This window comes from Microchirus variegatus, assembly GCF_963457635.1.
Source record: "Microchirus variegatus genome assembly, chromosome: 17".
NCBI lineage: Eukaryota > Metazoa > Chordata > Actinopteri > Pleuronectiformes > Soleidae > Microchirus > Microchirus variegatus.
The window spans coordinates 7,087,282-7,115,231 of record NC_139818.1 but is presented as its reverse complement, the minus strand read 5'-3'; the positions used below and the strand labels follow the sequence as shown (position 1 = coordinate 7,115,231).

Sequence of the window (27,950 nt, the reverse complement as noted above, 5' to 3'; positions counted from 1 at the left end):
ACAATGTTTTAAGTTGAGCACCATCTTGTATCTTGCACAAGCTGTGTAATAGAGTAACTGCAATAAATCTAATAAATATAAGCCTCCTGTCAGAGCAGCATGAGTAAGGAACTGTCTCTCAGTCAGTCAGCTCAATATGTTGGGCCCTATCGACTGGAAAAGACACTGGGGAAGGGACAGACAGGTGAGTACATGCTAACTGAACCTTTCTTCTCATGTGGCAGTGGGTGTAAATTAGGCCTGGTTGGTATGACCACAAATGTTATGGTAAAAACGTACAATCAGTAGATATCCATAATAATAATACATTATTTAATTTGTGTTTTCATTCATTTCTTATCACCTGAATATCAACGAGATAATTTAGTTTTTTTGCAGTGTAGTTATAGACCATCTTTTTAATTGTGTAAGTATCTATGGTTCTGACTTTGTGTCATATCTGTGAGTGAGTCTGCTCTCTTAACAATGTCGTGGGAACACTGTTGATAACAAATGTAAATGGCAGGTCAGTTCCACATCAGTGTAATATAATAGTGTAATACGACATGAGGAATTGGCGTCACACAACTTATATTATTTTGTGCTTTTGCTCGGAGTGTATGGTTGAATGATTGAAATGTAATAATGTATCAAAGTTGGCACTATAACCCATTTTTATTTAGAATTGAGATTTTATGTCAGCTGTTACTTGTGACACCAACTGAGAGTACTAACAATACTTAATGACAATTTGCTGAAGTTTAACCTGTGGCTGCTGACATGACCTTGGAAATTTTACCGACGTTTCATAGTGTAGACACTTCTTTGGAACTGGACGATCTTAAAGTCAACACAAGTCAACAAAGTGAAAATTAACAGAACTTTGGTGGCTTCTTCAAATTTAAGGCTTTCAGCCATAGCGCTTTTCTGTGTTGCTCAGAGGAAGGTAAAAGTTTATGTACCGCTTTGCATTCACATTCTCCTCTTATTTGTGGTTGATGACCAAAGCATTCTCGTTCCATTAAAGCCTTTCTCTTAAACCAACTGCTGTTTTATCAACCCCTGACTGACTGTACATATGATACCTGTTTTCGAGAAGCAATATTATCTGTCAAAGTTGTTGTCCTGCCTGCTGTGTAACGCTACATAACTACTGACTGAAACTGCTTAACCAGAAGTCTCTCAATTGAATGCATTAAAGCTCCCATAGACCGGAAGTTCCAATTAACGCTGTTTTTTAGTGTGTATCTGCGCCATCACCTTGTTTATGAAGCCCTAAAGTTTTGAAACAAACAGTTCAGCCACTGCTGAGAATGCTGGGTTTTATTGTATTCTCAGACTCTGCGGTCTGAAAAAGCCTGGTATTGTTACGTAAGGATACCGTCTCCTGAACAGCAGATCCTCCTGCTCCGGGCACTAGTCCGCTACAGGCTGTAACAAATCCAGTGATCCAGATGGATCCTGGCATTTTTAAAGACTTTTTACTTTCTATTCTTTGTAATTGTGTATTGTATGTTCTGGGTAACATCTACTGCATGTCTGTCCGTCCAGGGAGTGGATCCCTCACCTGCGGTTCTCCCTAAGGTTTCTACCCTTTTTCCCTGTTATAAGGGTTTTTTCCATGGTAGCTTTTACTTGAATGGCGATATACGATATTATATCGATATTTTGAACAAACACCAAAATTCTGATTGGTCGATTTTTTTTAGTTTTGCCATAATAATTTCATACAGTCTATGGTTCATTTCATCAGGAGGAAAGTACCAAGTGCTAATGGGGGTGTTTCACAGGTAACAGCATGTCTTCAGAGAACATCCCCCTAGTTTTGACTGTTTTGGATTAACCCAACCCATTAGAGATATATGGATAGAAGAGCCGCACTGTGTGGAAACACTAACGGAGTCACATGAACGGTTAGGGACGCAGGGCGTCAGGTGCGCCGGGCACAGTTTGCAGCGCTGTATTAACGCTGCGCTCAAACAAGAGCCAATTTGTCACGCCGTGGCTGCAGCATGTCATCTTCATCTAATAAATATTATTGTTTTCTTAAAGTGGACTTGCATTTTGTCTTTAAGAGTAAAAGTTTTAAGTTTATGTTCAGTCTTGCTCTGTGCGAGGACATGGACAGAGCCAAATAATCTAAATATTCCTCAACAATTCTTGTGCTGATATCACTAGTTCACATAGTAGATGCACCTTAAGCAAAATGCTGTCAGAGCCATCAGATTCGAGTCTGTCTGTTGGCGCAGTAGTACGTACATGTAAGGTCGCTTGCTGGCTCAGAGAGAAGCACTCTTATAAAATAGCGTTCGCAAGGCAATATTAAAAGAATATATAATATACAGGTATGGCGATATTGTCTCAACTACATATCCCTTTCAAAAATATACCAGTATAATTCTTAATACCGGTATATCGCCCAGCCCTAATTTTGGTCTGAAACAGCGCAGCTGACGAGAGCTTCAGTGAGGAGAGATCTCGAACGGCTGGTTTGCAGCAACTAGGAAGTTTTTGACCATAAAAACAAGTTAATGTATGTAAGTAGACCTTCATAACTCACATATATGTGCGATAGGACCACTCCATGGGAGCTTAAAACATGCAGAAACATGCGAAAACATGAGGTCTATATGAAAATAAGGTCTATATGACACATTGTCAGAGTTGACTTGTGCTGTGTGCAACCCCCCTGTGCTCACCCTCAGTGAAGACATGGCTGCCAGCAGGGACACAAGGAGAAACAGATTTCAGTCACTTGGCATAAGGCTCATCCCATAATCTCAGCCCATTACGATACCAAATACGCTTGCCTCTTTATCTTTCCCACCAAAAGTCTATATCTGTAGATAGAAAATCAGCATTTTTAGTTTGCAGGGATACAGGAGCTGCTGGTTTACTCATTGGTTGAGTTTATGTCACTTATGTCACTGCAAACTGAGGAAAAAGTCACAAAATAACCACTTTGAACTTGAACTGATGGAGGCAGTGGATCAACAACTCTTGTGTGCCACTATGTAAAATCCTTTAATTTCTCCATGGACTTTAGTGTGGGGAGTCAGTGAGTGGGTTACATAACAACACAAACTTCAATTTCCAGTCGCAATGTCCATCTAACAGATAAATAAATTTTTATGTACATATCAATTATCGTATTGTATGAGGAAGGACGACGATATATGACCAAATCAATATTTTGACCCATCACTATTTGTTTGTACCAGGTACAAAAAAAGGTTGTCAGCTGGTTTCAGTTTGCCACAAAGACCTACATGCTGGTCCTTTGGTTGTGGTTTTAAAATTCTGTATGGCCAGAAAACAGTATTTAAGTTGATAAATGTTTCACACATCTGTGGGAAAACATCCAACACATGTGCATGTTATATATTGCTATATTGCTATTGAAATTCTGTTTCATTGTCATTGAATAAAATTATATTGTGAATGTTATTGTTGTATTGAAGAAGAACAAGAAGAGGGCACTTTTGAATCATTCATTATCAATATTTAACATGATATAAATCAAATCAATATTTCCGTGAGTATGTGGATATAAAGCTGCACACATAGTGTGAGCGAAAATACACTGTACAGTATGAAATAATTTACAGTTTAAGATCTGTATTACATGATCATAAAATAGAGTTATTACCAGTTCTATTACCTAAAGAACTATTATATTAAGTGTAATTCACTAATTTATTCAAAAAAAGATAACAGCCTTTAAAACCAGGACAAGTCATCACAGACACCTGATCACGACATGATGATATCAAAGCAGCTCTAGAAAGAACATCTCACTCCAACAAAACTACATGTTACTAAAATGATACTTGTTGATACAGCGTCTTGAAGAATCCAACAAAGGTCCTGAAGAACTAGCTGCCTCTTAATTTCATGTCTTAATGTGTCTTTCAGGACTGGTCAAGCTGGGGATCCACTGTATCACAGGTCAGAAGGTCGCAATCAAAATAGTCAACAGGGAGAAGCTGTCCGAGTCGGTTTTGATGAAGGTACAGTATGATACTGTTGATATAGTAAATGGATAGAAAGTACTTCTTGTTTAAATGTCCAATATTCAATACTTAAGCTGCACAAGAGGTTGCAGTTAAGCACACCTTTACCTCATAGACCAAAAAACTAAATAAATAATGTGCGCTAATGCCAGTTAGCTACAACGACCTTCCAACAACCTCATGATCACAATACAGAGGCCACAATATGATACATATTGCAATACACAATTATTAATTACCATATCCTACACATAATTTACCACAACACCTGCTTTATTAACCATTAACAGCAAGAGCAATGGACATGTTTGAGATGTGCACTGTAGCACGGTGATGCTTATGTCTCAAAACTACCATCACAACAGTTGCTGCTGTATCAATTCAGAAACATCGTTACAACATGCACCAGCAAAGTGAACCTCACAATATTCAGACCAAATCCATTTTTTTAACACAGCTCTAATAGCTCTAATGCCTAGTCTATGGGATAAATCATCTATTTTCTGATGCCTCACTCTCCCTTAAATGATTATGAATCTATAATGAAAAAGCCATAATTAAGAAAATAAATGAAGAAAAACGTAGCATTTTAACACTGTGCTCAGTTGAATCAAGTGAATGTTGAAACTACAGATGCCAATGTATGTGTCACTGCCTCATTACATTAATTATGCCTTAATAACTGGTTAAACGTCACAACCCATAAATGCGTGCATCACCTCATAAATTTTAGCAAAGATGGCTGAGCGAGAGCTCTCACCAAAGTGTAAAATCTGATCAGCACAATCTGGATTAAAAACTTACAATGGAAACATGTTGGCTTCTGTGAAGTACAGGGAAGAAGCCAGCTGGACAAAAGCCACACAATATGTATGCTGTGTGAAACCAAAGTAAAATACACCCTCAACACAACCAACATGAGCAACAACAACCACCCGGAGGTGGAGGAGAAACAAACGTCTCCTGTTGCTGCCGGCCAGCGAGAATGGAAGCACATCACAAACTTAGATTTTCGTTTCTTTCCTTGGTTTCCAGTGAAATATGTTGTGCAATTTATTTAGTATTAATAAATGCTAACGGAACTAAAATTCAATTTAGTATCTAATGTAAATACACAGTTGCCTTCAGAATTGTAATCAAATCCTTGTACAATATTCACACCCCTCGTGGTTATCAATGTGGACTGACATATAACACAATGCCATTAACTTACTTATGAGTGGCTAGGTCTGAAGACCATTCAGAGTCCTTGCACGGCTCATACAGCTCTCTGTCTCAAAAATTACAGCTCACTGTTTACCCTGGGTCTACCCCTCGTCTTGTATGAAGCCTTTTTAGCCAAAGAATGAACTTTCTTTGGAATTTAATTCCATATAGTCTCTTTTAGCTGGACACTGTCAACTGCTCTGGATTATCCTGCTTTAAATAATAACTACATTTCTAAACCATTTATTTATGACAAAAAGCAATGTATTTGGGTATTTAGTAGTGTAATTGACTGATTCAAGTTCAAATGTTGACAGTTTAAAATATGTGAATTATGGATTCTGTGTTACAAAGAAGCATAGCATATCAAAACTGGCTTCTGCATATGAATTATGCACTGTGATAGGTTTTGAGCCAGCATTTGTCACAACTCCTCCATTTTGTTGGGGAGATCTCTGTTACCAAGGCTTTTGAGATCAATGAAGAAGTCTCTGGAGTCAGTGATGAGTCAAGTTGGAAGAATTTATTGAAGACAGTCCAGTCCCAAGAAGAACAGAGGCAACATCAGGCATGAGCACAGCTGGACACTACCACAGACTCTGCAGAGCAGGTTGCCCAGGCTGATACACATAGTAATCTGTCTAAAGACCTTATCATCAGAACACTTGCCGGCACAAACTGTCTCTGGAATGATCTGCCCTCAGCTCTACAGTTACAGTTGTGCTCATAAATGTACATAACATATAAATACAGGACTCTCTGTACAATAAGGAGACACTTGAACAAAGATGGGCTGCATGGTCGAGTTGCCAGAAGAAAGCCATTACTACGCACATGCCACAAAGGATCCCACTTACAATATGCCAAACAGCACAGAGACAAGCCTCAAACCTTCTGGCAAGTCATTTGGAGTGATGAGACCAAAATTCAACTTTTTGGCCGCAACCATAAACACTACCTTTGGAGAGTAGTCAACAAGGCCTGTGTGAGCTACAAAGGCACAGGAACTTTGTTCAGAATTGATACCAAGATGATTGCAGTAAGTTATTAAAAAATACTGAAGGAAAATTTGCACCCAAGCTGCGCATGGGACGTACTTGAACATTCCAACATGACAATGATCCAAAACACAAGGCCAAGTCGACCTGTCATTGGCTACAGCAAAATAAAGTGAAGGTTCTGGAGTGGCCATCTCAGTCTCCGGACCTCAATATCATTGAGCCACACTGGAGAGACGTCAAACGTGCAGTTCATGCAAGACAGCTCAAGAATTTACAGGAACTGGAGGCTTTTTGCCATGAAGAATGGGCAGCTTTACCATCTGAGAAGATCCTCACAACTACCATAAAATACTTCAAGCTGTCATTGATGTTAAAGGGGGAAATACACACTATTAAGAACTGGGGTATGTAAACTTTTGATCAGGGTCATTTGGGTAGTTTGTGTTGTGATTATGATTTAAAAAGAGTAAACATTTGACAATAAATGGCTTCAGCCAACCACTAACATGAGTGAAAGACAAGGTTTTGTGTTATCATTCATATTCTCTGAAATTTTTTTAAGAAATCATAAATTCTGCTGGAGTATGTAAACTTCTGAGCACAACCATCCCCCTTCAACGAGAGTGTAGGAACAACAGGAATCTTGTGTGAAAGTAATTGTGACTAATGTAACCCTTTAACTTGGCTTTGTGAACAATATCAACATTTAATTACATCCATAATCCTCCCTCCACCTGCTGTCAAATCGGTGCTGCTGCAACTGGAATTGTCACTCATGGCTAATTTAGCTTAGCTAGCAAAATATTATTGTATATGTGTGTTTAAGGTTGTTTTTATGTGGGGTCCACTTCAAGCACACACCCACAATACCCACTGAGTACATAGGTAGCCTGGAAAGGGGACAAAGTGGGAATGGACTCTGGTGTGAACGCAGGTGGGACACCACCATGGAAACCATGGACAAACCCATTGGGACCCATATTGTCAGCTTGAATATAATACAACAAAACAACAACTATGCAATGAAGCAAGAAGACTATGTGATCTAAGAGAGAATTTAAATAAAAACCAAATAGCTTTAATGCTGAATCATCAATAAATAAAAATAAATGCATTACCAAATAAAGTAAACTGAATCATCAAAGATAAAAACATTAAAGGATAAAAGTCGAATGACTGTTGAGGGCAGCACTACAGCTCTCAGTAACAGCTTGCCAATAATTATTCCAATTCACATAAGTAATTATTATTATAAAGATTATTTCAATGCATTTTTATTAGAAGAGAACCATAGACAAATCTGCAAGACTTATCTCTCAGCTCTCTACTTTTGCACACTGAGCATTGCCTTGACTCCAAGATGGCAAAAGCACGTCTTGCTTACCTCCTGCTTCTCCTCACCACTCACTGCTTCTTCAGTGTGTTAGCAGTGGAGCTGAGGACAGACAGTGCCTCACTATGGACTAATGAGTTTGAAAAAATTGAGTTATCATGCGAGATTCACTCCACCTCTACATCCAATCCCAGAGTGGAATGGAAAAAGTTGACAACGGTTGGAACAAGTCTTGTGTACTCTGATGGGAAGGTCGTAGGTGACCTGAAGAACAGAGCAAGATTGAGAGAACCTGCCTCGTTACTGATACTCAACGCCACGAGGTCAGACACGGCAATATATCGCTGTGAGGTTGCTGCTGTCAATGACTGGAAGACTTTGGCTGAGATTATGATCGACCTTGTTGTAAGAGTGAAACCTCACGTGCCAAAATGCTTTGTCCCCAAATTGGTGCAATCTGGAAAGCCAGCTGAGCTGACATGTTTTGAGGATGAGGGCCTCCCAGACTTACAGTATCAGTGGTTCAAGAACAAGGAGGAGATTCCTGTCCACCCAAATACCAATCCAAATTTCTTCAACTCTTCGTACACCCTTGACACGCAAACAGGGACTCTGACATTCACTACGGTTAGGAAAGAAGATGCAGGAGAGTACTTTTGTCGAGCGAAGAACAATGCAGGACAAGCTGAGTGTCTACCCCAGAAGATGCTAGTGTATGGTCTGGATTTGTTTTGGATTTTACTGGGCATACTGTTGGTGGTCACAGTCCTCCTGTGTATAACATTGGTTCTCTTCTATGTATACAAGAAAGGTGAAAAACAGAGAGGAAACAATTATGAAGATCCAGCCAACGGAGATGAAATGGTCAGCTTAAGAACGGTAGATGAAGGGGATTTCCGACAAATGAAGTCATTTGTGGTCTGAGGATCCTAATCCTAATCCTATAGATACACATTTTGTAACTACTCAGTAAATGTTGGATTATACGATGCAAATAAACATGAACTGTTGAGGAAAAATATGATTCCAGTGCTTGTCTTAGTATAAAGTTACAACGCACAACTAATCGGCCTGACTTGTCATGTGAACAGTGACTCCTCAAATGCTGAGTCCCTCATAAAAACACAGAAGATTAAGTGTGATGTCACTCGCTTGTAGGGCTTAAACAACTAATGAATTCAATTGATTAATAAATTAATTGCAACTATTCTGATAACTAACCAATCAGAATTTTTTTTGTATAATAATAAGTTCTCTGATTTTTTGGCTTCTCAGATGTGAATATTTTTGGTTCAGTACAACTGAATAATATGGGTTTGTGGACAAAACAAGACATTTGACAACATCATCATTTCAAGGTTTAGGAAACAATGATCAACATTTTTCAACATTTTCTGACATTCGATGGACCAAACGATTCAGAAAATACTAGAAAAATGAAAATAATCGTTTGTTGCAGCCTTACTCTCTTCTCAACACATGAGTTACATCTAACTTGTATTATAATTCACCCCTGCTGTCTTTGCTGTGTCTTTGCTTCAGACTGACCTTGACTCTCCATGCTCTGTTGTAGCATCTGCATTTCCTCCTCTCGTTTCTTTCTTCACATCTCCCTCTTCCATCTGACCAGGTTGAGAGGGAGATTGCCATTCTGAAGCTGATTGAACATCCGCATGTGTTGAAGCTGCATGATGTTTACGAGAATAACAAATATCTGTGAGTTCTCTCTTTCGCTGCAGTTTGCATGCTTTATTTTCCTTCCTCTCTTGCTAAACGCTGAATTTAGAGTGTGATAATGTAAAAATATAACTAAAAAAAATGCTGTCATCAATATAAATATCTTCTTTCATCTCTATCTTGAGAAAAAGTGTTTAAGACTGAGTTATTCTTAGTTTTCCTGTCTCTTGGAGATGACCTTTTGTATTGCCGGGCAATAAGATAAACATTTTTTTTATCATGATATACATTTTACATCATTTAATATCAATATATCCCAACAGAAATCAAATCAATATTTCTGTAAAGCTGGGTGGTTTGCAGTGTCTGAATATTCTTAGGCTATAAAGCTGCACACAGGCTGTTTCTCTAGACTCATATGCTTCTCAAAGGAGAGTGACAAAACCCTGTAAATGCACTCTAAAATAAAACATCTAAAGTAGAAATATATACATTTATGATTAAAATACAGTTACTACATTTCATTTCAGATGATGCCTGGTTTATTTGGATTTTTAATGTTAAATGAAGGATATTTACATTTTGTTAGAAATAATGAAATTGTCTATAAATATGGTCAAATCCTGCTATAACACAAATAATTAGACTTAAAATTAAAGAAGTGTATTTCACAAATGTATTTGATATAATACACTTGATGATTACCAATGCAACAGCCTTGAAAATCAGGAAAAGTCATCACAGATACCTTATCACGATATGATGATATCCAAAATCAGGAGACATTAGGTCTAGATAAATATATAATATGGATGTACTATAACACTTTGTTGTCCTCATGGGTGGATAGGTACCTGGTGTTGGAGCATGTGTCAGGAGGAGAACTCTTTGACTACCTGGTGAAGAAGGGCAGACTGACCCCGAAAGAGGCCAGAAAGTTCTTCCGGCAGATCATCTCAGCTTTGGATTTCTGCCACAGTCATTCTATCTGGTAGGTTGTTTTGCACAAAATGTCATGTTTCATAGTAGTTGTTTTGGTTCCTATGCTAAACTACTGAGCTGAAAAATAAGAAACACTTTGCTCAACTTTTGCTTTTTCTAAGCCCTCTCTTTAAAGCTGGGTTCTATTTTCTGTGTAATTATTGCTAAGTAATTGTCTGGAAACGAGTGGTCTTTGTGGGATTTTATTTCTTGCAAGAAGGAGAAAAGGTGAACAGATGTAACAGAGCGTAGTCTGCGAAGTTCTCAGATGAGCATGAGAACAGAGGCAGCTTTTATAGAAGAGAAAAGAGGTGAAGGGTTGGAGGTATCAGAGATAACACAGAGATAACACAGTGGGATACAAGCTTTTTCTCATGAGAAACGAAATTTGCCATTACACTGGGATAGCGTTATTCATCGAGTTATTCTATGATCCCCCTATTTTAGCACTGCCTAGGCTGCAAAGCAATCCATAAAAACAAAACAAAAGGGTTTGACAATAAACACGGGAGCGTAGGTTTCAATATGGATAGAGCCTTTCAGAGATGGAAAGATTTCCTCAGGTCATCTTTTGTTGGCGTCTGTCCAGACTCACCTGGTGGGAAGGGCACAGGACAGAGAATTGTAACCCTAGAACAAGTCCCTGCAATCAACAATGATTCTAGAGATCCTGTCTACTGTAACTTTAGGGCCTGTACACATGAAAATGAGTCCAGGAGAATCTGCCTGGAACTGGCATTTTGGGAGCACTGAAACGCTATTTTTGGAAATTAGGTCCCAAAACACATGCGTTTCTGTGTTGACAACCAATAAACTACTTTGATAAAAGGAGTATTTCATATTCCCACCTCTCTGTTGCACTTACGTGTACTGTTGCCATCTTCATTGTCTCCTTCTTATGTTTGGATTTGGTTTTCTTTCCTTAGTCACCCTGGCTTTCTTCATTCTGACTGAAAGAAAAAAAGAAAGAAAAAAATATCCCCTCCTTTTTTTAGGGCATTTCTGTAGCAGCATTACAGCACCACATACATACCTGGCATATGCAGTACTACAGCCTTTAGAGCAGGGATGCCAGGGTAAAATGGGACAGGGGGCCAGATTTTTTTCAAGTGAGACCTCAGGGGGCCAGATTACACTTTCAGACTGAAAAGGCCAAACACTGACTCAACATATGGATATGTAGGCGATTTGAAATGATTCTTGAAGGCTTACACATCAAAAAGAAATTGCATTGGCACCAAAATATCCTCACAATGAGGCCTACAATTACATACATTACAATTACAGCCTAAAGCAGGAGACAGTTACCCTCTAAAAACTCAACATTTTCCTATCCATGCAAGTAGCCTACATTTATAAATTAGAAATGCAACAAAATAGACTAGGTACCAACAAAACACATTTCCTTTAAATAACACAAGTGTAAACTGTTAATTCTATTATATTTATTAAAGGCTTGCACATGAAAACACGTCAATGCATAATTAGGCCAATTAAAAGATGACTAGTCTACCATCAGCACTACCAGTGCAGCTGCAGCTGAAGATTCCCCTGAAAATTAAATATATACCGTAATTTCTCGACTATTGAGCGCACCTGAACATAAGCCCCACACTAAAACCACTGAAGTCGTCTTCTTCAGCGTCGGACCCCGAACAACCCCAGAATGACTCCGTCAGTCACAGTCTCTCCTTCGCCGTCGCTCTCGCCGCCACTCTAGTCCCGAGGCGAATCCGTGCGTGTGCCATTCTCTTCATCACGCAGCAGTCCAGCCCCCGAAACCCGGTGATCGCAGAAGATCGCATGCGGTGATCGCAAAAGCTGCTCCTCGCATGCGGCCAGACCCAGTGAATGACTTCTCGCCGCTGGTCATCCAAGCCGTGTGAAAAAAGTAGCAGTTTAAAGTCCGAAAATTACAGAAGCCTATATATTTTAAAATTAGATTAAATAAATAAGGGGATACGGGGAATAAGGGGAAATTCACCCCGCGGGCCGGATGGGACGTACAGTTGGGCCGGGTCCGGCCCGTGGGCCGTAACCCTGGCATCCCTGGTTTAGAGTCATGTTTTTTGTGTGGATGAACACATACCGTGTTTATGGAAAACTTTTTAAAGATAATTAAAAAGATTGTATCGGAAAGGTTCTGAATTCCTGCTGTCTTAGTCAACTCTGTAAGACCACTCTTTCAGAATCCCTCTCTGTACAGACTGATCACTCCTGGTTTTCTGTCCTGCAGTCACAGAGACCTAAAGCCTGAGAACTTGCTCCTGGATGAAAAGAATAACATCCGAATCGCTGACTTTGGCATGGCCTCCCTGCAGGTGGGAGACAGTCTGTTAGAGACCAGCTGTGGGTGAGTACCTGCTAATGAATATTAAACATATAGCTAATCCTCAGACTCAGACAGGCCAATTACAGTAAGTAGCAGCTTCAAAATGCACTTGACATATAGCTGAGAACTCTTATCGGAAAATATTGATGATCATCAGCTTTAGCGTTTTGGTACAGTACGGTTTGGAATGGTACATTTATTTATTTTATTTTACCAGGTAAATCCCATTGAGATTAGAAAACTCTTTTCCAAGGGTGACCTGGCCAAGATAGGCAGCATCACATAAAAACACAAAATAAAGTAACAAATCACAGTACAGTAAGACCTGCTGTCCTGAACGTGTAGCGTGTAGCAGATATAGACTAAAGTGCAAAAAAATGGAAGGGTAGGCGGCTGGTTATTTCAGTACTATCACTAAAAGAAATACACATCATACTGTACTACACTGAACCGTTCCACTTGATGAAAACATGGCAAAGAGTGATGAGTTTACCTTGCTAGTATTAGCTAATCAGCATCATACTTTGAATTTGACATTTAATGTAGTAAATAATATGATATATTCCCGACTAAAGAGAACGCATGACAGTGAGAACTGTGTTACTACTGTTGATATATAAGTAAGTTGATATATTGTAAGCTTCTAATATGTTTCTCTTACATTTCAGATCACCACATTATGCGTGTCCTGAAGTTATACGGGTAAGAGTCCTGCTCTTTCAGTGTCCTGCTCAAAGGTTACTTTCTTGTCATTACTTGAAATCAAAATGAGCAAATATTCATAAATTATTCATTTACAATCTAATTCTTAGCTGAGATAGACTTAGTGTTGGATTGAAATTGATTACAGTTTGTGTTCCGAAGGAGATTTCTTTACAGAAACTTTGTGTGGTCTTTGAAAAGCCTAAAATTATCTCAGTGAACCAAAACGAACGATTGTCATTAGTGTTTCGTTGTTGAATGAATTCATGGGGAGTCTGTGTTTGGCAGGGCGAGAAATATGATGGGCGGAGAGCAGATGTTTGGAGCTGTGGGGTCATCCTGTTTGCTCTGTTGGTGGTAAGTCTTTGACTCTGCTGCTTACAGTACAATGTTGGTGTTAGTCTTGTGACCACACCTCTTATCAAGCTTATTTTGATCACATCTTTTAATCAGCCTCCTTATTTCTCTTCCTCCCTCTTTTTCCCCACCAGGGTGCCCTGCCTTTTGACCACGATAATTTACGGCAGCTTTTGGAGAAGGTGAAAAGCGGAGTGTTCCACATGCCCCACTTCATTCCCCCAGACTGCCAGTCTCTGCTCAAGGGCATGATCGAGGTCAATCCTGACAAGAGGCTCACGGTATGAGACTGTGCTCATTTGTATGAGTTTTGCATGCCACTTAATAATTAATAAAAAATAAAATTTGGGGTATCACGATTCCCCAAAATCTTGATTCGATTCGCTTCTCAATCTTTTTTCTCTCTTTTAACACAAATGGGTCTGCCATTTTTATACTAGGATCATTAGTTTCATGTCATGATAACTAATACATTTTTTAAATCCCATTTCAATTGTTGATAATGGTGTAATGAGTGATATACTATAATGTCCATCATTTGTTTGCAATGAACCACACTAAGACCTTATTATCAAATTAACAAAATTTTTAAAGGGGAAAAGGTTTCAGACTTAGAGTCGCTTTTTTTTTTGCACCTACACAGTGGAGCTTTATGCTTTATAAATGGTGTATGGAAATAATCAAAATCCAAGGGAAAAGTTTAGATTTGTGAAGTCAGGCTTCAGTTCAAAAATCAAAAATAGAATAAATGAAAATCATTTATTGTTTACAGCATAGTTGTATAGAGTTGACTCTGAGTATGCCTGTAACATTCTTGAGAGAAGGAATGTGAGACAAGTTTCCTGTGTCCATCTGCCGCCAAACTCATGGTCCCATCTGTTCTGTCACTGCTTACAGCTTGAGGCCATCCAGAAACATGCCTGGTACCAGTGAGTACTCTGTCATCTTTACACCCTTTACTCTTTAATGAAATACTTCTTTCATCATATTTAATCACACACATATACTGTATGTCATCCCTCGTGTTTCATCGTGTGTGTGCACGTACCAGGGGTGGCCGCAATGAGCCGTGTCCAGAGCAGCCTCCTCCCAGGCGAGTGTGCGTGAAGCGAATCTCATCCCTGACCGAACTGGACCCAGATGTGCTGGACAGCATGCACTCGCTTGGCTGTTTCAGAGACAGAGTCAAGCTCACCCGAGATCTGCAATGTGAAGAGTAAGAAGACATTTATATCCAACTCTAAAAGTGACAGTGAGTCAGAGAGATTTAACATTGTCTGAGGTTGTGATATGGTTTAATATGAAAACTATGGATGGGTACGGAATAGGGTACCCATCGCCGACAACAGGCCCACGGTTTGGATTATATTTTTTTGCACATTAAGGAGAAGAAAAACATGTGAAATCTTCACAGTCTAGTTGTATTTTGTTTTATACAAAAATAGCATGTTCTATTCAGACATGATGATGAAAAATAAATTCAGCCGTGGCATTATATGTATTGGTTTATGGCCTATGCCAAACAAAATACTTCCAGTATGGATACATTTTTCACAATACACTGTACATTCTGTCTTTAGTGGCACTACTTTAACTTTGTCAATCTCCTGAAATCTTTGGCAAGAGCCTTTCTTGTTTCTTTGTGTTTGTCTGAATTGTGGGAAAGTGAACTAACTGAATCCAACTCTTTCCTGGTTCCTGCCACAGAATTGCCTGTGTAGATGTGGTAACCCATTGATGCCGGGAAAGCATTGCTGCACTTTTACCATTGACGCCGGGAGAGCGGCTGCGCGTTTTATTCTCTCATAGACGCCAGTAAAGCGGATTTGTCAATTTTCGGGGGTATAAGGGTTCCTCACGACATTGTTTTGAAATTACTTCGAGCAAACATGGAGGACTTTGACAGCGGAGAGATTTCTGAAGGCAGTGATTTTGAGGAGTTTTGTCTTCGATGACGTCATTGCTGATAACTTTTAACGCGCTGAACAAATCGACCGGGATTTATGGTTAAGACAAAATTATGTTTGAAGACGACGAGGTTAGCGATAATGGCGATAAATACCACCGTAATCGATGGAGTGTTTACAACCGCGCACCAGGGGTGACAGTGGATTTACCTGCAGATGCTGCAGCGCTGTAAGCATCATCACCGTCACACGTGAAGCAGACAGTAACAGTCATTACATGCTGTTCCTGTTCTTCACAGTCCATCAGGACTAAATCAAGGCACTGACACAAGTTGATATTACTTTATTTTCTTACTGTTTTTTTAATTGAAAATAGTTATTCACTTTAATTGTACATTTTTGTATATAAATATAATAAATTTCACAGGAAAGCCACAGGTGTGAGCTCTCAAATACTTTTTGAATTGTGTTCCTATATCTGCTACAGAGGCTAAGAAATCAGTAATTTAGTAGGCATTGAAGCTCAGGTTCTAGAGACATTTTTTCCAGGCGCTTCAGGCCTTAATGGGTTTAACAATACTTGCAGAGTGTCTGTGTTTTATTGACGAGCAATCTCATCTGACATAGGGTGATAATCATTGCTCCGTATAACAAAGAAATAATTAAAAACGGAATAATTTTTTTGTGGACATAGCAAGACATTTGAGAACGTCATCATGAGGTTCTTGACATTTTTCACCATTTTCTGGCATTTTAGAGACCACTATATTGGACTATGTTTAACAATATGCTGATTAGGGCTGTAACTAACTATTTTTTTCATAATAAATTAATCTGACAATTATTTTCTTCGTTTTTCACCCTCAGGGAAAACCAGGAGAAAATGATCTATTATTTGTTGCTGGACAGAAAAGAGCGCTACCCAAGCTATGAGGATGAGGACCTACCTCCGCGCAATGACATAGGTCAGTCATTAGGTGGCAGGAGGGAGCTGACAGATAAATGTACCAGCATGTCTGTGTGATTTAGTGGCAGTTGCTGGTCTTTGAAACAGGGGAAGCTCATTTTATTTATACATAAAGTCTGCAAACAAATAACGAGAACAAGGAAATGCGTAAAAGCCTAAATACACATAAGAAACAACTCATGCTGTGTTAAAAGGCGATGAAAAATAGATTTAAAAAAAACCGAGTTAAAAAAGTTGAATGAACAAATATAAGTCTACACACAAAATCACCCAGAAAATAGCAATACTGAAAAAAAACAAAAAAAAAACAAAACAAACAAAAAAAGGCAATAAAATAAATGTGTTTTTAAACGAGATTCAAAAACAAGAAGCTCATTCCACAATTTAGGGGATGAGAGCAAGTAGACCGGGAAACTGATGTTTTGTAGTTTTGTTTAGAACCGTAACTTGTAAAAGTCAAGTTGATTTCAGCTTCTCAGCTATGACTTCATCCACAGGCTTTTCCATTCATGTTAAATCACACAGGTTTCTGTGAGATCCCAATTCCCTGGAATCTCCTCCCTGAAATTGTTTGATTAAACACTATGGGCCTGATTTACTAAGATTCCAAAAAGAGAGCGATAAATTGCTTGCGCGAGCAGAAAGACTGCGCCTGTTACTGGATTACGTTTTGCGGGTGAACTACTAAGATTGCGGCCGCAATTGACTACAGGCGCATTAGTGGTTAAGACCGCCCTATTTAAATGAGGATTTTGCGTGAGTCAAGAGTTGTCCACATGGAGAAAGAGCAGAGGCAACGGGAGCGCAGAATTAAATTTGAAGCCACTGAACAGAAACACAGCTGACATTCTTGATGAGCTGATAACTGGGATCGAGGCATATATGACATCATTGTTCCCCGGGTCCATAGGACCTTTTTATATTATTATTATTTTAATCCTGCGTCGGTATTTTGGACAGCTCCATCATTACCTGACATGTCAAACAAAGAAAACTATGGACTATGGATGTTGCCGTAAAAAAAAAGAAAAAAGGGTGCTGCGCTCTCCTCCTGACTCACCTGCAGCTCACTGACAGCTGCCAGGGGGCGCTCTGCTGTTTCTCTCAAGATTACACATAGGTCTAATTTCAATGGATGTGTGACTTTCGGCTTTTTAGTCCCAGTCCGTCCCTGGTTTCATCTGTGTTCATTCAGTCAGGCTGAGTTTCCATTACGCGTGCCAACAGCCTTTGTGCGCGCACCGCTGTGCCAGTTAAGACCTGCCTTTCAAACATGCTAAATATAGACGCAGAAATAAGCACCGCAATCAGTTTCAGGTTTGATAAATCACTTTGCGCGTGCTAAAATAACATATTTACATTTTCTCCTCCCATCACACGCAAAATAGCGTGTAAACGCCCCATATTGCATATGCATTAAGGCAAGAATGCTAAATGGGTAGCGAGTGCTATTTTGCCCGTCTGAGGGACGCGATCCTCGTTGCGTCTTGTTAGTAGATCAGCATCAACGCAGATCTGCGTGTGCAATCCAGTTTGCACACGTTTTTGCACGTGCAAAGCTTTAGTAAATCAGGCCCCAAGTGTGTGGTCCTGAGTTTTGACTGGATAATCTAGTCTGTGCTTTCTCAGGATTGAAACATTGAAAAATAATTTCATTAAAATAAAAGTTTATTGTGTCTGTGGTCCTTTTAAATATACTACTAATAATATTAATATCATTCCCATGAATCACCTTGAGCGCTGCATAAGCAAAAAGGCGCACAAGAGGGCTGAAGCTGCACAATGGACAGAGATAGTATGTGAGTTTTATTTTAGGTTGGGAATGAGTTACAAAGATATTCTCAAAAGCCTGGCAAGTAAAGTTAGAAGGATATTCACAGATTCAAACTTCCGCGATCAATAACATTGAAAGGAAACAATGTTGAAAAACATATATAAAAGCATATTTTCTTCAGAAAGAGTGGTGTAGATCATGTACAGCACCACTGTGACATTTAGAGTATGTTTAATGACACCGCAATGTATTATAGTCAAGTTTTTGACGACTACACATAAAGATCAATGTAGTTTCTCTGGTTCTTTTTGATGAAAATGATGTTGTAGCTTCAAAATATGTCTCACGTGTGTTTCAACAATGTTTTTTAAAATGTTATTAATGGCAGAAGTTCACGTTCAAGCGAGAGTCCGCTTCATTTGCTGACCCAGCTGTCCAAGCTTTTGATGGGAATGATGCTAAACCCACAAATTAGTATTTCATGCACACATTTTACCTAATGCTAGCCACAAATTAAGAGTTTTTTCCTGGCATGTCATGTCTGGGGCTCTGTAAAATCATTATGGAGCACAGCTTAAATGAATGAAAACATGAAGCTTATAAAATGAACATCAAAAATAGGAAAAAATCCACAGATAGTCCAAAAACCTGCAAAGATGAATTGGACTCTCTAAATTGACCTTAGGTGTGTATGTGAGAGTGAATGGTTGTTTGTCTGTGTTTGCCCTGTGATGGACTGGTGACTTGTCCAGGATTTACCCCACCTTTCACCCTTTGTTAACTGGGCCCTTGACCTTGAAAAGCAGTAGATTGAATAAATTGCCACATTGTATTAATGTTTTTTACACTTTATTTACAGCGATTTTATTCATTTATGGTAAATACCAATAATAACAAAATTCTAAAAGTACAGTTTAATTGCTGGCCTTCCTCAGCAGACCCTCCTAGAAAGCGTGTTGACTCTCCGATGCTGACGCGCCACGGCCGCTGCCGTCCCGAGAGGAAAAGCCTGGAAGTGCTGAGTGTGACTGAACAGGGGTCTCCCACCCCACCTCGCAGGACCCTGGATACAGCTGCACACAGCCAGAGGTACAATATGGTATTCTTATGCACACACAAAGGAAATTAGGTTGCCTAATAATCATCCTGTGTCAAACAGTTGAAAGTTTTTACGCTTGTGTTTGTCAGGTCTCGCTCAGTGAGTGGAGCTTCCACTGGTCTCTCCTCCAGCCCGCTCAGCAGCCCCCGGGTAAGAGCCAAACTCTAATCACAAAATGTAAGACTTTCTCTGGCTGACAACAGCAGCACTGTAAGCTGGTTTTTCCATTTTCAAAATGTGTCCTACTGTGATGCAAAACATGTCATTTGACTCACAGTAGGGCACATTTGGATAAGGGAAAACAGACTTTTTACAAGTCAGGGAAAAACTGAGGGAGGGAAGCACATTTTCTAAAAAATACTACTGCTATTCTAGCAACACAAAGCCACATTCAAATCGGTGAAGTATCCCTTTAAGTTTTGGTTTGGTCGTATGATATGTGCTACATTTACACCACATGTTGCCAATCACCCAGTTCAGCTTTTTCTGTGGCATAAATCAGATATGACCCATGAGGTTGTAAACAGGACAAAAGCACATGGATTCAGATATCGTCATATGAATCATATGTCTGCATCTGTGTTTGCCATGCACGCAGACAGTTCAGATATTACCTTGTGGATATATAGTTAACCTAATAACCTTACAGGTGTAAACTAGTGTATCTATTAATGTTATTTGCTGATCCAGGTACAACTCTTCACAGTTTAGTGTGATATGTGATAAAAATCTAGTGCCTCTCTGGTCAAACACCAGCTACTCCATTCAAATATTTCCATTAGTTTCTACTGGCACACACTTTTGTCATCCTGTCCACCCTTCAAAAAATGCAAGGTCGGCAAATGGCATAAACACATGTGGACACAACCACAATCACTGACTTTCTTTCCACTTGATCAACCAGGACAAGGACAAGGGATCAACCAGTGGTTTTATGCCGTTTAAGCCTTTGTGGCAAGGATTTCTAAATTTCAGTAGCCAAGCTCTCCCTGTAGTAAACGCAGATTTCAGATATGGGTCTTTTTTCAAAGACAATGTAAGCAGGTCATCAACATAAAATCGGATTTAGCCAACACATCGGAATCGGGCATCAAGACCTGCAGTGTAAAGCCATAGTCAGTGCTGGTCCCCAGCATAAGACATGCATGCTCAACTGAACTGATTAAATCTATTCTTCAGTATATGTTATCGTAAATGTATTTGCCACTTTAGCTCCCTTAGACTGCTTTTTCCAGCTGGAAATGGAAGTTTGTTTTGCTTTGCAAACACCCCCACTCCAAAGTCCACAGAGAAAATCTGAGTTTTTATGTCACAGCACTTCGTTTCCCATCACTATGTTCAAATGTTTTAATTGAATTGAGTGATTTTGCTGCTTGAAATCCTTATGTACCTGAGTGACACACATGTATTAGATGAGGCAGCAGTCAACAGCAGCTCTCGTGTCTAAAATGCTGTTTCTCTCTGGACTGTGGTGTGAGACAGAGGACGAGTGGTTTCCTAACTATAGTTTTCAGTGAGAAAAGGCTGTCTGACAGCATAATAAAGCGACAACCACATTCTGAAGATATCATAGTCTATCATAGAGTGTGGAGATGTTATCATGTTAGACTGTTTTTTTTTCTTGTGTTCCAACTGGAAGTCATGTTTTTATTGAGAGCAGCTATGTCAGTCAGCAAGGGGCACACACAGCTTAGTGGGTGTGGGTGATTAAAGGAATGAGTAATTATAAAATATCAAAAAAAATTGCACTGAGTTGTATGACCACATTTTGAATGCTTTACTATTTTGCCAACTATCAATATCGGTGTGCTGTGATACTCTCAGTGATATCTTTAAAAAATTCTATTGCTGTACAAAACATGACTACATCTACATATACTCTTTATTCTTACACATCCTCTTCACTTACATGAAATCTCTCACCTGTCAGGAGGTTTGTGTGGCATCTTTCTTCTGTCTTCATGTCACTTCCCTTCCTCACCATGCATGAACGAGCTGGTTCTACATTCAGGGAAAACAACACAGAACCTTTAAAGTTGATGTCAGTGAAATCCTTCAATTCAAATTTTTCGTCCTCTCTTTTTGCTGAGGTTAGCCTGTTTATTTGTGAAGCCACATCCACACTTTTGTTTTTTGTTTGTTTAATATTGCATCTGCTCTGCTTAGGATTCATGTGCTGTCTATAATACTCCAGTGATTTAGATCTACTATTACAGACATGTTAGAACATTGTACCATGCTCCATTGTAGTCTACACGAGCAGAAACAGAGACAATTTGAAACTATACGCAGTTTGTTACCTACATTTGCTTCCTGGTTGGTTCTTAACAGTAGTGACTTGGCTGTTAGCTGTGAATGGAAAGTGGCGTTAAAACTGTAGTATGCAACTTTATTTTGTCAAATGACTTCACACAATGCTGATTAAGCCTATCAGCTCCACGTGACTCTCTGATTTAGATATTGAGGTGACCTGTGGCGATACAGGAAGTAATTATCTGTATGTCAAGATAGATGGAGGCAACATTGTGCTAGTTTAAGGCGAAATGACTGCAAATAGGTTGGAGTATGACTGAAAACAAGTGTCCACAACAAGTTACAAAAGTAAATTCTACTGCTCAAAAAATCTGGGCGTTTAGCAGTTTGACAGGATGAAGTTATCTGAATTGATTTGGGAATATATAACAGATGTAACATGATAGTATATTTAAAAAGCACTGTCAATGTCAGTAAGTCGAGTAACTCTGTCACACTCATAACCCTTTCACCACTTCAGTGTCACCAGTGAAAGAATAATGATGCGTTCCATTTACATCGGGAGTGACATCACACCCGAGTTCCCGGTTGAGAATATGGGAAAAATCATAGATGCAAACATATCTTGGGTTAGCCATTGTTAGCAATACCAGTCAATAACATCCCTCTACATGTTATGTGTAGCAACATGTCTGTGGTTAAAAATTAAACAGAACTATGTATTCGATGATAGAAGTGATGTTACCAGTAAAAAAAGCATTGTTTGGTGGTGGCATTGCTCCTAGTATGTGAGGTGGAAATTCAGACTACAAATGTAATGCACTGTAAGAGCCTAACCTAAAGCTTTTATAGCCAGCAGCAACAGCAGTAATAGCAGCAGCAGCAGCACTGCTAAAATTTGCACTCTTCTGTCATGAAGCATGATATTCATTTCCATCCTTTCTCCATCTTCCATCCCTTCTCTTTCTTGTTTTCCATCTCTCCCACCCCTCACCCAACAACCCACCCCCAGTCCTATCAGAGCCCCATCTTCACTTTCAGCCAATCAGACGTCACCTGTGCCACCGCTACCCCCCTCACAAAGGAGCCCAAACAGGGAAGCATCACAACTCGCTCAGCACGGGCTCATGACAAGCCCAAAGCTCCCCCCAACCCAAAGACCCAGACCCTGCCCATCAAGGGACCCATCGAGCGGCCCCACCTGCAGCCCATCAAATCCCTCCCTCTGCACAACCCATCCTCCCGCTCCCCCTCTCCCTCTCCGCTCCTGTCACCCATCCCTCGTTTCTTCTTTCCTTCGTCCTCTGTCCTAAAGTCAGTGACTAAGAGCTTCTACCCAAACTCTGCCCACTCTGTGCCGCAGGTCACTCCCCAAGGCTCTCCGTTGCCCACACCCTTGGGCACCCCTGTCCACCACCCTCACCACCCTTCCTCCACCCCGCCCTCCTCTTCCTCGTCCTCGTCCTCCTCGCGGGCGGAGGGAGGGGGAGGGGTGGGCTCGTTGTCGCTGACCCCACCCTCCAGTCCAGGAGGGGGAAGCGGCATGGCAGCCAGCAGCTCTGCCCACTGGAGGACTCGCCTCAATTCTTTCAAGAACAACCTGTTGGGCTCACCCCGTTTCCATCGCCGCAAGCTGCAGGGTAAATTCTCTGTGATTAGCTTCATGTCAGGTTGTATTTTTTACTGCAAGTCGGTCAGTTCGTTTCTAAACTTTGAATCTGTGCTCACTAGGGATGCATGATAATTGGACTTGGAATTGCTGTAACTAATATGTGGTTATATGTGAACCCTGCACCCAACTGGGGAGATCATTTGAATTCAACATGTTTTGCAAACTCATGTCACAGCAAATGTAGAGGAAGATTTTCTTCAATGAGCAAAATGAACAAGCAATATTTTGGGAGGGCACCAGTGTTAAAGTCAAGGAGGTTACAGCCTTTTCAGCTTTTCAGAGTTTTAGTTATCAGTCATATCGGGGGATCTTGGTCGTGTTTGCCAGTATCGGGTAATACATTTTAAAGCCAATATCTGCCGATACCAATGTTGTGCTGATAAATATTCTGCATCCCTAATGCTAACTTCCTTCTGTTTCAGCGCATTACTGCTACTGAATAGTGACAGGTATTTGTTTTCCAAGTAAAAGGACTAATCCTGTTCACCACTGTTTTTTTTAGTTCCTACATCAGAAGACATGTCCAGTCTAACGCCAGAATCCAGCCCAGAGTAAGTCACAGTCCTTAAAGCTGCAGTACACAGGATCTCTCAAATTTTACAACGCTGATAGATGTGTCTCATGAGCAGGGCATTATTTTCCTTTCCTGAGCTTCTTCCACCACATGAGTTGGGACACACACATGCACATTTCACATTAGACAGGCGACCCAGGGCAGTCGATGCAGCCTTGAAAGACTATGCCCATCTTCACAGTGGGGATGGGCAGTAAATATCATCTATAATATTTTGATTGATGTTAAAAAAAAAAAAAAAAAAGATTCTCAAATTATGAAACACACACTTTAATGCCACACACTTCCTGCATGTTCTTCTTGTTGCAGCAGTGAGCAGGACTCCGTGTCACATGACCACTCGTGGGCCTCCGTGATCACATGACCTCTCGCTAGCATCCTCCCTGCCACACAGATTAGCCACGTGTGGTTACACTAATAGGGAGAATACATGGAGACAGCAGCCCGCTCAACTAAGTCTTTCAGTTATTTTATTATTTGCTCTCACTTGTGTGCTGCACATGTTTCCTTACAGCAGAGGATCTGAATGTTTACCCAGAGTTCAGTGTTTCTACACTGTTGTTCAATTGCAAGTCTTTTGAATTTTTACTTCTGTAAATATAAGAATAAATAAATAAGAATTATGTCCATTGATATAATCTGTTAGCAACAATTAATGAGTTATAACTCAGGCAATTAAAATCTATTTTTTAGGATATAGTCTAAATTTTGTAATTGTAAAAATCCCCAAACATATTGAGATTATATATTTAATACCCACTCCTACTTCACAGGCATTATACTGTATTTCACTGCATTTATTTTGTAACTCTTTTTTTGTTTTTTGAGGTTGCTTTGCAGCATTGGCAGTAATTGCAATCACATCTCTCCTCTTCCTCTCTCTCTCTCTGAACTGGTCTTTTTCCTGGTCACAGGCCAGATTTCTCCAAGACTGAAAACAGAGTGTAGATGGGGTGCAGAATTTGAGAGCTGCTTTTACTATAGACGTGCACTGAAGCATGGGCATTCTTGTCCAGAAGGGCTGCTGTTGTGAAATTGTCTCAACCACACAATCTGCCTCTGCATTGCCATATTAGAAATGTTCTGGATAATATCCTGAACATTTGTTGGTTCTCTTTCAGATCACTTGATTTAGAAATGTTATTAGGATAACTGATCAACAACATCAAAAATGTGTTGCCTACTCCAGCTTTAAGATGAAATCCTGCTACGAGGTTTCTAAATATCTTCCTTGTTTCTGAGTTTGATCTCACAGTGTCTATTTGTATGTCTTTTGCTACCAGATTGGCCAAGAAATCATGGTTTGGAAACTTCATTGGTTTAGAGAAAGAGGAGCAGATCTTTGTGGTCATCAGAGACAAACCTCTGAGCTCAGTTAAGGCCGACATTGTGCACGCCTTCCTGTCTGTGAGTATCTGACGTGTCTTTTCATGTGTCACACTGTCACAGTTTGTTTGTAGAAAGCATGGCTCTCACGTGCACAGCTGTAAGGTATCCACACACACACACACACTCTCTCTCATACTGTGTGCACCTCATTTCTCTCATTATTTCAGTCTAGCTCACTCTCACTCACGTTAATGGATGACCTTGCTTTCATCAGTGGCTCACTCTGTCTCTCTTGTCCTCACCCTCGCCCTTTGTCTCCCTATACTCACGTTGGCCCCGTACCTCTCCCGCCTCGTAAGTCTGTCGGTCTCTCTGCTTCTTCTCTGTCTTCCCACCACACAGATCCCATCACTCAGCCACAGTGTCATCTCCCAGACCAGCTTCCGGGCCGAGTACAAGTCCTCCGGCGGCCCCTCCGTCTTCCAGAAGCCTGTCAAGTTCCAGGTGGACATCGCCTTCTCAGAGGGCGAGAGGGAGCGAGACAGGGAGAGAAGCGAGAGGGAGGGAAGGAGGGAGACCGGACTCTACAGCGTGACATTCTCCCTCATATCAGGTAACTATCAGTCTAAGTTTACCAAGTTTAATCAGGAAAAAAATTCAACTCAAATGACAGTTTAGGTTGAGCTTAAAAAGGTTGGAGAAATCAAAATTTTGACTGTGTGGGAGAATTGCAGAATCCAGAACTCTCTCGTCAAGTCTCCAGATAATCACTCGTGAGAAAACAAGAGCAAGATCTCTGGGTGCCTGTTAGATGTTTTTGCCTTTGTTCATCTCCAGGCCCCAGTCGCAGGTTCAGACGAGTGGTGGAGACCATTCAAGCTCAGCTTCTCAGCTCTCATGATCAACCCATGGTGCCAGGCCTATCTGGTGAGACTGCATACACACACACATTTGTGAACATGTTATTACTGTCATTTTCGGGACAATTTTTGTGTGCTTCACAAATTAACAAATGAGCAGCTATTCTATTTATTTGAAATATCCAATGAATAAAGGATCAGTGTATTGGTTTGGTTTGTGTGAAATAGTGCCATCTAACGGTGAGATTGTTGGAGGACTCCTTCAGTCACCCTCCCTTTTCCAAGCATGTCAGGGTATGTCAAGTACGCTGACCAGAAAAGACGTTGTTGACTTGCCCATAGGCTCTCTTTCCTCTTCTTCTAAAGGGTATTATGTAGGAATGGGCACAACGTATACACACATACACACTTATAGATATAGATACATATACAGTATAAGCCTCAGGCTTATTTTAAGACATGATAGTATAAATACTATACATTTAGAGTGACTTTCCTGTCCTCCTCTCTTGATCCCTTTCCAGATGAGAAGAATGGCCGGCCCCACGGGACCCCCACCCGCCAAAACTCGAGGCGCTCCGAGGGTGGGGGTGACAGGTGTGAGTGGGGCGACCGCGCAGATGGTGCAGGCATAGGAGGCAGCGGGGGAGTCCTGCAGCGCAGAGGCTCGGCCAAGGAGAGAACCCGACTGCTGTCCTCCAACGGAACCCAGTCCCAACCGTAGGATATAGAGTGAAATCACTCAGCGAGATTGCTGGAACTACTGCAGACAGAAGACAGTAATAATTCAATCTCAGCATATCCCCGGCTTTTATTCCTTGACTAAGTTAATGAATGTGCTTGACCATAGCAAGGATTGAGCCTCCTCTACATTGTGTTTCTTTACAACTCCTCATTCTCTCAGTCTTTTGGATCACCGGGATTCCTTCCCTTAAATGAGAAACAAGTTAGGGAATTGCCCTTGAATGGAAAAAAAAAACTATGTTTGGTATCTGTCATAGGTCTTCACAGATCCAACCAGGACTTTTGAAGTGCTAATGTGCATGCTGGTTAGCAAATCAGCCTGCTGAAGGATGCTGACATGAGCAGATAGGCTAGTCTACCATAGCATTCTAACACAGTATCTGACACCAAACATAAGTAATAGTCCTTTGATGGTGTGCCCATGTCACTGTCAAGCAACCAGTCCATAGTCAAATACATATAGATAAGCCCCAAACGTTAGCATTCTGCTAATGCTTTGATTCTCTCAGGAGAAAATGACACATGTAAAGTCCCAGCACTGTCTTCTCCTGAGGTATAAAAAAAACCAACACAGTAAGCTAAGTTAAGTTGAATGTGAAATAAATATTTTTTTATTTTGTTTTCATTTATGTTTACATATTTGTTTTCAGGATGTCAGCAGCACAGAGAGGGAGAGAGAGCAGAGACGGCAGTGCTCAAAGGAAAAGGGGGAGCAGGTGCTTTATGGCAGAAATATTTATGATTGTTTTATAATTTCTTTTTACTCAGAGATCATATTTAAACAATGCACCTGAGATTTTGACATTGGACTCCTGTTGCTCTGAAGAAAAGTATTTTTTGATTTGAACAGAAATATGAACATTATTATATAAAAAGGAAACACTATGCGTGAATAGTTCCATGAACCTCATCCCAGCTGTTTGAATGAGAAAATGGATCAGTTCCTATTTTCTCATCCAGCTCATCTCCTATGGCCATAGTATTCACATAATGAGTCCAAACGAAATGAATCATATCAACACACAGAGGAAAGTCATCATTGGACATTTTCATGATGCCAGACTGGAAAAGATGCTGATTCCTTATTGAACTGGACGTCAGTGGAGAAAGCGAACCGAGAGTCTCCCAACCCCACGCTCCTCACTCCAGCGTTCACCAACAAGCCAAGTAAATCCATCTGGACAGCCACG

The 27,950-nt window shown here is 40.3% G+C and overlaps 2 protein-coding genes across 3 annotated transcripts; both read left to right on the top strand.

The window, feature by feature from the left end:
* Positions 1-99: 99 nt before the first annotated feature.
* Positions 100-26,740, top strand: brsk1a (BR serine/threonine kinase 1a; the record flags this gene model as incomplete). Of its 2 annotated transcripts, none has more annotated exons than XM_083904379.1 (19): positions 100-184; positions 3,895-3,989; positions 9,163-9,248; positions 10,060-10,200; positions 12,427-12,543; positions 13,191-13,224; positions 13,513-13,581; positions 13,716-13,862; positions 14,479-14,510; positions 14,633-14,797; positions 16,356-16,453; positions 19,168-19,318; positions 19,418-19,478; positions 22,945-23,221; positions 23,756-23,804; positions 25,111-25,234; positions 25,559-25,769; positions 25,994-26,067; positions 26,483-26,740. In XM_083904379.1, 19 exons carry the CDS (start codon positions 100-102, stop codon positions 26,738-26,740), a joined length of 2,274 nt encoding a protein of 757 aa, XP_083760505.1. The 2 variants fall into 2 exon arrangements, with proteins under 2 accessions (XP_083760505.1, XP_083760506.1); XM_083904380.1 differs by having other exon boundaries at positions 25,994-26,083; positions 26,541-26,740.
* LOC310939223 (junctional adhesion molecule 3B-like) lies at positions 7,542-8,456 on the top strand (the record flags this gene model as incomplete). The annotated part of the gene is made up of 1 exon (XM_083903912.1): positions 7,542-8,456. Exon 1 carries the CDS (start codon positions 7,560-7,562, stop codon positions 8,454-8,456), a length of 897 nt encoding a protein of 298 aa, XP_083760038.1. The 5' UTR covers positions 7,542-7,559.
* Positions 26,741-27,950: the final 1,210 nt, after the last annotated feature.